Raw genomic sequence first — 12,439 nt, 5'->3', positions numbered from 1 at the left:
ATCCTGATTTGGAGATATACTTCTGATTACAGGAGCATCTTTAATGATGAGATGCGCATGAAAATTGCATTCGATTTTTTGCACAGCCCTAATATTTATCTGGAATCTTACATCCATCCTCTATTTTAACAGTCGTCCTCTATTTTAAGATATCTCTCTTCCAAGTCTTTCAAATTCGTTATTTCTGAGTGATGTATTTATTTTCCTGCTTAAATGACCTATATTCATATTCTGCAAAAATTTTGGACCTTTCAGTGCTCCATTCAAAATCCCAGATTCCAAAAGAGACGTAATTATTTCAAACAACGATGATGAGAACAGTAGAAGAGGATGCTGAGAAGTGGAGAAGCAAAACACTTTACATGTCTACATGTTTCAGAAAGCCCAATATGATTGTGCACCTCATCTAAAATGCGGTGCAGAGTAATGCGCTTGGAATTTCAGGCATGAGAGAAAGGAATGCTGATGCATTGACTGTCTACGAGAGTTGTGCAATTTTGCTATGACAGCAACAGCTTGTGGTCTCACATTGCTTAGAATTTTTTATAATTTCTATTTCTTTTTTTCCCATTGCTGTGCCTGATTACGTCAATTATCTGCAGAGAGACTGACCAGTCAGTGATTCAGTTCGGATGGCATTCCCCTATATTTTGTCCCTCAATGGCATCTCTGTTAAGTCAAGACAGTGACACTGTGGCCCTATGCCTCTGTATGCATCACACTTGTGTGTGTGTGTGTGTGTGTGTGACTGCGTGAGGCAGACAGCTGCTGCCACACTTGGAGGGGCCTCTTCAATTTCGTCCCACCCTGTCCCCACTCCCTCTCCTTCCTTATACACAAACGTTCATTTTACCTACTACTTCTGGAGCTGAATTACTTTTCGGGATGTAGACTCGATCTTGAAACTCTGTAGAAGTGTAAAGGGACTTTTGGATGCCTGTAGGATTTAAAGGTGACCAGCTGTGTCCGTTGTTCTTTGGTAAAAGGAGCATCTCACATGCACTTCTCTTCAGATCAGTCTTGATTTAAGAGTCTTTGGCTTCATGTGCTCTTGCAGGCTTACTGACATTAAACAAAATGGAACAGGCACTTACCACAGGTGGCTAAACACTACACACACTGTGCCTGCACTGGATTCAGGAGCTGGGACTCAAGGTAGGATTGATGTATTACAAAACCAGAGCAGGATGGCTGGACTGGTGTCATGTGGGAGTGTTTTTAACTGTACTGACAAAGGCGAGTGTGTCGATTAGATGCTAGTGTTGTGCAGGTGAGAGAGAGAAAGAGAGAGTGTCCACAAACTGGAGAGTGATGTTTATGGCTCACTCAGCTTGGCCACTTTACTCCAAAATTACCATTTTCAACTAATATAATGATAATGGCATAAAAACGCAGGTACACCTTTTCAAAGATCAATAAACTTTCATTTTATTTTATGGCAGATTCAGAGCCAGAAATACCAACATGTTGGTACAACAAAATTATACATTTTTTATGTTATATTATGTTTATATGCCAGTTAGGGATGCTCCTATAGACCATTTAACCGTTAACTGAAAGTAAACATTTTGACTGATGAAGGGGCCTTTTTTCACATCTTTTTTTGTGCTCAAGTTCGTTCGTATGCCCGCTCATAATGGAAGAGACCCGGTGCGACGCACTCGTTTTTTCCAGGCGCATCCGAACCACATCTAGTTAAAAACATCTCAGCTGATCAGAATGACACAAGCGCAGTAATTTTACTTTTCTTTCGAAAATAAATCTTGTAGCAGAGTTACAGCAAGGGTTTTTCGGTGGTGGAAATCCATTACTGAAATTCCCTTGTTGTAACGGAGATCGCAGCTGATGGATGCTTCGCAACGACAGGCGCCTCAGGAGCGCAACTGCACGAGCGCTTTGGAAAGAAGGAGAAAACGTGCATATATATATATATAATATGCGTGTGTGCATATACATTTTGGATGGAAAAAAGTAGCATCATTTGAATATTAAATAATATTTTATTGTTTTATTACATTTCCCCCTACCATTTTATTGATTGAAACTTTTCAGCAATTGTCTTGTTTGACGTGAGTTCTCCTGAATGTTCCCGGTTCACTGAAGCAGTGCTCTGCAGGATCTTGTTGTTCTGTCTGTGTCGTTGTACCCATGTAAGCTGATCCGTGTGACAGGTTAGCCGGGGCTCTCTCCTGCCAGTAAACATACACATGCACACACACTATCTGTGTAATATGAGCTTCAAATGCTTTGTTTTGAAGCGGCAGGCAAAATCTAAGAGGTCTCTGTGTCAGTTTAACCATAGTAGAGGAACAAAGCTAATGCTGTTAATTGTAGGACTTGTCCTGTCACACTCCATCTGATGTTTTTTTTTCCTATTATCATTTATTTTAAAATACAACTTCTATTGCAGTTAAAAGATTCAGCAGAGTGAAATATTCAGTTTGAGAATGTTGAGCTTTCTTGAACTTTCTTGAATGTTGACCTTACTATGGGAGATATGATGCTTGGATGATACTTCACTGGGAAATTTAGGTCACATAATACAATTAGGTCTGTCATGCTGATCAGATGTTGGGTGTCATGTTGTGTGTGTGTTTGGTTTGGCATGGCGGGCTGTTGCCTGTTGTGTTGCCATGCAGTGGGGTGATATCCAGAGGGCCAGAGCTTGGCTCTTTAACAAAGAGAACGCTGTGGATGGAAAAACAGCTGAGAGGGGGTAAAGTACAGCATTAATCCCCTCCAAACCTGTTGGTAAAAAATAAACAACAACACAGATTGAGATTCCTGGCAGTCTGGCAGTTTAATGACAGAAGCCTGTGATCTTTTCCTCAGGGTTAGTTTCCTAATCTTGTTTAAGACAGAGTGGTCTGTTGGAGTTTAAGGGGCATATCTAAGCAAAAAGTTGGAACTACTACTTGACCATATTTTAGATCCCTTAAACTACCCCAAACCTAAACCTGACAACTACCTTACTGATTATTAATAAGCCACAATTTATGAGTTTATTGAGGCAAAGGTTACCTTTTAGTTAAAAGTGAGAATTGGAATTTAGAATAGTGTAAATCATAACGAATATTAATAATAACTTAAGGTTGACCATTATACCAAACAGTATTATTTATCCAGTTTCAGTCCATCTTGTTGTGAAGGTATGTTTTTTTTTTTGTTCTCCATCTGATTAATTTATTTCATTCTTATGCTTTTAAGAATAGTGTTGCCCTCTTTTATTTTATTTCCCCTGTGCTTTACGGCCTCCCATCTGATAGATTCCTGTAGGCTAGTTTTCGAAGAGTTGAACTGCTGCCCCCTTCGCTTTGTCACATTCCATGACGTTTTGAACTCTGCTTTTTATGCAAATCCAGCATTTCCATTTTGCCTCTGTTTTAAATGGATAAAAGCATGCATAATCAAGCTGTAATTGTCAGTTACCTCTTTTAATGTGAGTGCTTCACAGGCTTTTTGGTGGTGTTAAATTAAAGTCTGTCTGTAGAGGGTTTAGCCAGTATCTCTAAGCAGAGTTTTGCCAGAGCGAGCCTGTATGAACCCACAGTGTCCACTGAATGTGGCTGGATCAGTAGTAGGACTGAAACATCTCTGAGTGCTTTTCCTGCAGTTAGTGTTAATTTGGTACTGTTCTCATGTAATAATATTACATAACAGCATGGTTATTCCAGAAAGTTCTGATGAACTCTTCGTAGGCTGTGGACATGTTCTAAGTTCAAACTCCATCCAGTCGATTTGTTTGATACAAGTGGAAAATTTCACATAAATTTCACCCCCAAAAAATGTTTTCACCAAAATGGCCATTATGGCTGCTGTACAAAAAAAATGGAAGTCTTGCCTTAGTTAAAATATCCTTTTAGTTTCTTCTTGATTTAGATTCATGCATTTAAGCAGACTATTTTTTCCAAAACTTGTAAAGATGGCGGTCAACCGAATTGACATGGCAAAATTGATCAGGAGAATAATTCAGCAAGTGACTTTTTCATCAGTCATGTGACTCTTTGAATGTGTTTCCTTTCAGGCATGGAAGAAGCGATGGTTTGTTCTGCGCAGTGGGAGGCTGTCAGGAGACCCAGACGTGCTGGAGTATTTCAAGAATGACCATGCCAAGAAGCCCATCCGCGTGATCGACCTGAACCTGTGTGAGCAGGTGGACGCCGGTCTGTCATTCAACAAGAAGGACCTGGAGCACAGCTTCATCTTTGACATCAAGACTATCGACCGGATCTTTTACCTGGTGGCAGACACTGAAGAGGAAATGAACAATTGGGTGCGCTGCATCTGTGAGATCTGTGGCTTTAACCCCACCGAGTCAGGAGGTGAATCATGACACATGCAAACACACACGAGATCATTTAATGATTACGATTTCAAATGATTAAACAGTACTTTTGAGGAAGATTTTTGATGGGAAAGAAATCCAATTTGTTCCAAATAATGAGAATACATTTTTTCAAAGGATGTTTACACGGATCATGTTTATGAGCGTGATCTAAAATCCCACCTTATACACATGCACTTTTGGTTATTGGCTAAAATAATAATAATAACAATACAAAGATTTTTAATACTTTTTTTTTTTTTTAATACTACTGGCAAAACTCATAATGCGCATCTTTAACTGCATATTGTGACATGAACTAGCAGTCAGTAACTACTGTGACGTCTCATGAGCATGAAGTCAACATAAATGAATTTCCAGAAGCCATTACTAAAGTCTTCAGGGTCACATGATCCTTCAGAAATCATTCTAATATGCTGATTTGCTGCTTAAAAAAACATTTTTATTTATATCAGTGTTTAAAACAGTTGCGCTGCTGAAATTTTTTGCATACATTGCTCAATTTTTTTCCAGGATTCTTTGATCAATAAATTCCTTTTTGTAATTTTTTACCAAAGAATTGTCAGTTTTAATCAATGTAGGGCATTCTTGATTTCTTGATCTTTGTATTTTTTTAAAATAAGTATTTTATTGACAAATCTATGCTTGGATGCTTGCACTCCTGCAGGCATGATGGTCATTCACTGTAATCCAGATGTGAGTCTGAAGTGCGAAAGCCCAAAGTGTCCCCTTAAGATTGATTCATTGTGGCACCTCAGGGTCTCCATCAGCTCAGCTGTATTGATCTCAGACGCTATCAGCTCACTTTGGCCTTTTCTTTTTTTTTTTTAAGTGATGTGAAGTCCAGAAGCTTGTGAGTACTGTTGTGGTAAATGATGCTCATGTTGGTTTCTAATGAGGAAGCGAACGTTTGAGCTATGGCTTAGGAAAACATTTGTGGTTGTGCATCTGGCCGGTTCGTGAACTTTTGCTCCTGTGTAGGATAGACACAGTCTAGAAAAGACCAGAAATAAAGTCCTAAGCTGATTGGTCAAAAAGTTAAGCCTTCTGGGAGAATAACACGTAACGATTTATAGGAAGCTTTTTCAATTTCAACTTTGTTAGAGTTTCAATGAAGTGTATTTAGCAACACAATCATAGTTTCTAGAAGGAAGTCTGATAGGAGTATTACTGCTGAATTTGGTATTGTGACAACTATATTTTTCTAGTTAAATGTTTGTGCGTTTGGAAATGTGGGACACATGCTCCTTCACTTTTTCAGCTGTATTGCATCATATCAAGAACAGGACCAAACAGTACGTTTCAAACTCTTCATTTTGTCTGTTACAAATACACATAGTCATTATTAGCCACCGATACTAAACAGGGTACTGAGAATGCAAATATGTAGGGGGATTTTCCAGGGCTTGGATGATTCAGCAGCAAGTCTGACAAACAAGAGCGGGGAGGGGAGAAGAATGAGGGAAAAAAAACTGAAGAGACCGAAAGAGACACAGTGGCCCTGACGGCCTTGAGCTGCCTGCACTTAGAGAGAGTCAAATGCACCCAGTAAATGAGTGGGTGTGAGTGGGTGTCAATGTGTGTGCGCACAAGTGATGTGTTTGTGTGCGTTTTACTGAATAACTGAAAGCAGAGTTTGAAGAGAGACTTGTAGAAAAACGCACAACCACCACGTTAACCGCACTCAACTGACCTTGAGAGTAGGCTGCTCAAAGAGAGATGGAAATAAAAATAAAAAAGTCAGATATAAAGAAAAGCTCTTTTAAAAGAACATAGACAAAAAGCTTAGATGCCACATAAAACTGAGACTCCGTCATGGATTAGTGGCACTTTCATTAGCGTCATGTGTTCAGGGTTCCTCTCTGCAGAGTTCTGCACTTTCACAAGGTCAAGGTCCTCGATCAGTCCCTTTACAAAAGCAAGCATTTCATTCTCCCTCAAAGTAACATGGTTATCTCTGTTCTGCCTTTGAATCTCATCTTCAGGCAATCCATCATTTTCAATTTTCAGTTTAATATAAATATGATCATACAATACAAACTTAAACACCCAGTAAAGTCAGAAGGGGAGTTTTGTATTTTTTTTTTTTACCCATATCTATTTGCTTCAAAGCTAATCTATGTTAGTGTACTCCTAAAAATTGGCCTCACGTTAGATGCTCACAATTTTGCCAAAATGACTTGAAGGCACTCTTCAACATGTTGCACATAAACATTTAGGTTTCAGTAGGAAGTCCGTCAACATAGGAAGGAAATTTCATGGGGTCTAGCCTGCTGTCGCCAACTTTTAGCTTTAAAAACAATAGAGAAACATGTTCATAATAATGCACTTACATTGGAGGTGTGTTTGTATTGCAATGGGACCAATTAAATTGGTTAAATCAAGCAGGTCATAGAACTAAAAGCTAGTTATCAATAAATGGCATATAAAATATAACTAATGGCATATATATATATATATATATATATATATATATATATATATATATATATATATATAGTTTATAAACTATAATAAATGATTATCATGAGATGCATCTCTCCATATTTTCCAAATGGCGTATTCTAAAAATATTCCAGTACCCAAAAGGCTCTCTGGTTTAAGCATGAAATAATTACACAAAAAATAAATGGATTGATGGATGGTTAGAAAGATAGATCAAATGTTAAAATAGGTAAACAATTTGCTAAATATTAGTGTTTAATTTTTTTGTACTTCCAATAAATTTACAAGCACACATTTTTACTAATATTTAGTATAGAAATATGCTAAATATTAGTATTTCAATCATTTTTTTAAACACCCAATATATTTGGCAACCACACATTGTATTTTCTTAATTTAATTTGATCAGTTCACACTTAGCTTACCAGAAGTCAGCCTGCGGAGAGGCTTTCACAATGCTAATTTGTTTTGAACAGGGATGGTTTCAGTAAAAGCTTTTGATTAAAACAATGCTGCCCTGAGCTTGGTCTGATCTTAAGTGTATTTCAAGGCTTATGATCTCATAAAGTGTGAAGCTCAGTGTTAATCTCTCCTCTCTTTTCTTTCTACAGACTCTGGAAAGATCTCTCACCAAGCAAATGTGCCAGGCGGTATGGTGGTGGATACGGCCCCTAGCGGCGGGCCAGGAGGAGCCTTAGGGGCTTCTGCACTGGCCAACCTGCCTCCTCCCTACCAGCCTGTTAGCATCAGACCCCTGGGGTCCTCCTCCAGTCTGGATGAGCCTCAGGACTACCTTTGGCTGCTCAACTGTGAGAGCAAGAAACCAGAGCCTAATAGGTAAGATGTGTAACGCATCGCACAACGTGAGGGGTATGTGTATATTAGCTATTTTAGAATGTGGCTCATCCAGTATTTTGTAATGTAGGCCTGTTACTGTTTTGTTTTTGTATTAGCTGTTATATAGACCATCCACTCCGACAAAGATGCTTTAGGACATTCGGGTGCTATGGGGGAAGACCTGCAGATATGGGTCTGATTGTATGTATTTGTGTGTGTGGTGTAGTCCAGTGGCTCCTCTTGCTCTAGGAGAGGAGCAGGAATACCTGCTTTTGGAGGAGTGTGGGAGCAGGAGCGCTCCTCCTGACTGTCAGTGAGTGAAGAGCATCAGTGTGAAGAAAACAATACTAAACAGCACACACAATAACTTTTTTTTTTTTTTACCTGAAAATCTGCACACTTATTATAACAACTTACTATGTATTCAACTTAAATTCTACTGACTAAAATAGGTTGGTATGTGTTTTTGCCTTCAGTGCTTAAAAGAGTGTGTATGCATATTTTGAACCAGGACTTGTGTGAAATGTGACATGCATGCTTGTGTTTGGCACTAACCTTGCCAGATGCTTATTATACAGATTTCTGGAATACTCGACAACATTTGGTTAATCGTTTCCTTATGTGATCAAATGTTGTGTAATGATCGTTAAACTATATTTGACTCTTGGTCCCTGGCTATGGAATCCGGAAAGTGAAGTATACCAGGGCCTTAAGACAGTTATTAATTCCCTTACCTGTCCAAGAAAAAAAGAAAAGGAAGAAACTTTCACTACTATTGGTATTATGCTGTAGCAATGTTTACACTGTTTATTTTTCTTTGTCAACCCTTCTGGTTTCACACCTTCTTAATGTGAAAAACTTTTTAACTTTGCACCAAACTACTGAATGAATGCATCTCTGATTGCCAAGTTGCTGTGTAATAAGCAGGATATTATAGTTGGCTGGTCAATATTGCAAATTAAACCACTTCAGGATTCAGTCATTATGCAGTAATGACCAACTGACTATATATTATCTTTTCCATGCCAAGTTAATTAAAACACAAAAACTAATTCACATTGTGATTTTTCATAATGACAAAAGTTATTTGCAGGCAGCATGATTTCACAAATAGCATAGTATGTGTTTGAAGGGGTGTTTTCTTTCAATATCTTTGTACTGATGAGGAGAAATGAGTTTGTTTTCATATAGTTTGGCAATCTGACAATCTTTATCTCATACGTGGGCTTCTTTACAGGTCCCGTGGTGAATGCTCCAAGTCTACCTCCTCCGAACCCGATTGTAATGACAACCTCCCATCCCACCACACTCCCACCTCCTCCTCCTCCAAGCACACTTCGGTCAATGGTTTCTTTCCTAGCCAGCATGGCGCTGGGCTCTATGATTCTCCTCCTTCACGCGGACAGTCGTTCTCAGCCGACTCACAGGGTGTGTACCACCTGCCCCGAAGTTACTCTCAGGACACTGTGCTGCTGCCGAAGTCGGCGTCCTCCCTTCCGGCTCCTGACGGTGAGGCCGGTGAACTCTATGTCTTTAATACGCCTGGTCGTAAACCCTCTTTAGAGGCCCATATGCGGAACTTGTCAGTTAGCTATGATATTCCACCAACACCTGGAAGTAACTGCACCTACCAGGTTCCTCGTACAGCTGGGATAGAGGCTGTTCCGGGGGCCACAGATGTGGTACCACCCCCCCGTCCGCCTAAGCCTTTACTGACCGCTGGATCAGTCCAACCAGAGCGCTCACCCACGGACACATATGTGGTGCCACGGTCGATGTCTGAGACTGACGGAACTTACTGCGTGCCATCCAGTGCAGGAGGGAGCAAAGCACTATGGAGCAACACTGGTACAGTGGATTGTCTGCGGAAAGGTAGGAGGATATCAGTTATCTCACCTGTGCTATTCCTTCATCATTATGAAAGCAACAGTTCAGTAACAATACAAGCTCAGTATCGTAAGTAGTTCAGGTAGCCTTACGGTTTAGTTTCTGAGCTGTCGATGGATTAAAATGTTTGATGACTCTCATATTAATTGCACATCAAATTTGACAGAGAAATGACCCACAACAAATCATTTAAAGCCATTATCGTTACATGAGAAGAACATGAAATATTTGTTACAAAAAGTGGCTTTAGAATGAGTCTTTTTTTGTGAACTATCCTTTTAATGATTTTTTTTTATTGATATTTTATTTTATTTAACCTTATTTTATTTTACAGTTTGCCAGAATGCTTGGAAATATATGATAAAAGGCACAAAAATGTTACCCACTCTTTTGTTGTTGTTGTTGTTTTTACCATTCGTGAGCAGGTACAGTATGAATACGGATATCTGCGCTGTGGACATTTTTATTTTGAGTCTAAATCCTGATTTTATTGACTTTTTCTTAATTTCTGGCAAATCAATGGCATTCACTCAGGAGATTTTAATAGGTGTTGATCAAGCTGTTTGTGCTGCAACAGTGTGGTCATGTAGTCATCAGTGGGTCCCTCTAGTGTTGTTTGGTGGAATTGTGGGATTGAGATTGTTACATACTGATTACATACAAGACTGGAAGTAATGGAGGCTGAAAATTCTGCATTGCCATCACAGGAATATATTACATTTTAAAATGTATTAAAATAGAAATAAGTTGTTTTAAATAATATAAAACATTTCACAATATTACCGTAGTTTTACTATAGTTTTAATAAAGATAAATGCAAACTTGCTGAGCATAATAGAGGTGGTTCTGTGACTTTATTTTTTATTAATTCTTTTTGCCTGCTTTCATTTTTTATTTTATTTTTTATTTCACAGATTACGGATCTCAAGACTGCTATGATATACCCCGTCCCTTCACCTCAGATAAAAGCTGCTCATTTGATTTTAACGAAAGCTTCAACAGCTATTTTGTAAGTTTTCATGATAATAATAATCTTTATCTATTTTAAAACTTGGTCCTGTCTTTTGAGTGTCTTAAGTATCCCTAACAGTTTCTTCTCTGCTCTTGGATGCATGTAGAAGAATAAAGGCATGGTGCCAGTAGGAGGTGAGGAGATGACTGAGAACTATGTGCCCATGAGCGTCCACTCTTCCTCACATCCGCGCTCCAGCAGCCTGTCAGAACCCATCCAGGAGCCCAACTATGTGCCCATGACACCGGGCACAGTGGAGTTCTCCTCCCTCGGAAAACAGGTGCCTCCTCCTGCCCACATGGGCTTCCGCTCCAGCCCCAAGACCCCACCACGTAGACCGGTGCACATCCCCGAATGCCAACCTCCACCCGTAGACCGCAACCTCAAACCTGACCGTAAAGGTGAGCCCTGGGGTTTGTTTCTTTTGTGGCGAATGTGTGTGTGTGATATACGTGAGGAGTTGTGTTCATGTGTACAGTGCTTTCGTCTCTTCAGCTTAGCAACTCTCATTACCACCTTTCTCACTAACAGGTGCCGGCCCATGCTTATAAAAAGGTTTAATTTCAACTTTTGATCAGTTCTCAGGCTCCTCGTTGCCATGCAATCATAACTTGCTTAGTGAACGAGTCCAAACTGCTGTTTCAATGACCTTCAATGCATTTTAATGGTTAGCATGTGACCTCACGAATAAAAGAAGCTATTGTCTACAGACTCAGAGCCCTGGGTATGAGGGAGCCTGGAGCGGTCACCTCTGTCCCCATTGTGTCTTAGTGAAAGATCCCTTTGATGGTGCAGACCTGCGAGGGGAATTTCAATCTGGTTTAGGAGAAAAAGGGGACGTACTGACAGTTGCACAAGTGGGCCGAAACATCAGGAGCCAGCTAGGACAGCACTATTGAACTAAACATTAATGGCAGCAGCTGTCTGCGCTCATCCGAAACCATTGTGTATCTTCAGTTATGGTTTAATGTTTCCGAGCTAATGTGTTAATGTTCCCGAGCACTGCTAATGCAAGAGACAGCAAGTTACATGCAGAGGAGATGAACCACGTGGCCATAACTATGTGAAAACACAGTGTAATGAACAGGTTTGGAGTTATCAGTGACACCCATGACTAGCAAATGCATGAACTCAAGCAGCAATGCACTCTTAGACAAATATTGTTAGTAGAAAATTTGAGTTATGACTTACATTATTCAAAAGCTGGGTGGAAACACAAAGGTGCAAATTAAACCCTTTGTATAAAGTATAAAAAAAAATCTAGGTGCAAATAAAAGTTTTCATATATATAACAATGAAAACGTTTATTTGCTATTTTTTTATTATTTTTTTTATACTGTTGTTGGAAACTCAGAAGGAGACTCTTGGCTAATCTTCAGCAGAATTATTTATTGAGAACGCTTGCTCTGCGTGGCGCTGTAGTCATCAAAAGTCTAACTAGTCATTAATACATTGTAGTTTATATACATTTCAAGGGGGCGGGATACACAGAGGTGGGAGCATGGAAATGCAATCAGGAAAGTGACAGACATTGGCATTTTCCCAGCCTTGATCTCATCAGCATAACAGTGTCATTTAAATACAGAAGTGCCTGATCGTATCACCAATACCTTCACATTATCATAGAAACAAAGGCACAGCTGTGCCTCGAGTTAAGCAGGCACCTTTATGTTGGGACCTTGCTCTACCATCAAGACAAAAGGTTAATGTCTCAGGAACCTGGGCTGCTTGACCTGATAATCTCAGAATGCCATAATCTTAACCTCAAAATGTAAAAACACAAAGTACATACTATTACGTTGGAAACTAGATTTAACATAGTACAAATTTGTAATCCCACACTGTACATGTTACATATTATTTAGTAATTCAATTAAATTATACATAAAAACAAGAAACTAATCCAAACCAAA

The 12,439-nt window shown here is 39.3% G+C and overlaps 1 protein-coding gene across 9 annotated transcripts in view; it reads left to right on the top strand.

The window, feature by feature from the left end:
* The window catches only part of LOC113114235 (GRB2-associated-binding protein 1-like), a 67,972-nt gene that overhangs the window by 40,513 nt on the left and 15,020 nt on the right, over positions 1 to 12,439 (top strand). For 7 of the 9 annotated variants that reach the window (XM_026281083.1, XM_026281082.1, XM_026281081.1 and 4 more), the window contains 6 exons: positions 4,025 to 4,322; positions 7,402 to 7,627; positions 7,854 to 7,940; positions 8,865 to 9,499; positions 10,429 to 10,523; positions 10,633 to 10,927. In XM_026281083.1, the coding sequence (XP_026136868.1) occupies positions 4,025 to 4,322; positions 7,402 to 7,627; positions 7,854 to 7,940; positions 8,865 to 9,499; positions 10,429 to 10,523; positions 10,633 to 10,927 (1,636 nt within the window). Of the gene's footprint in view, positions 1 to 46; positions 1,156 to 4,024; positions 4,323 to 7,401; positions 7,628 to 7,853; positions 7,941 to 8,864; positions 9,500 to 10,428; positions 10,524 to 10,632; positions 10,928 to 12,439 lie in introns of those variants that run through there. The other 2 variants (XM_026281088.1, XM_026281084.1) reach the window with 2 other exon arrangements.

Source organism: Carassius auratus, chromosome 14, assembly GCF_003368295.1.
Source record: "Carassius auratus strain Wakin chromosome 14, ASM336829v1, whole genome shotgun sequence".
In the NCBI taxonomy this organism is placed as follows: domain Eukaryota; kingdom Metazoa; phylum Chordata; class Actinopteri; order Cypriniformes; family Cyprinidae; genus Carassius; species Carassius auratus.
The sequence above is the reverse complement of the archived record's forward strand: the minus strand, read 5'-3'. Positions and strand labels throughout refer to the sequence as shown.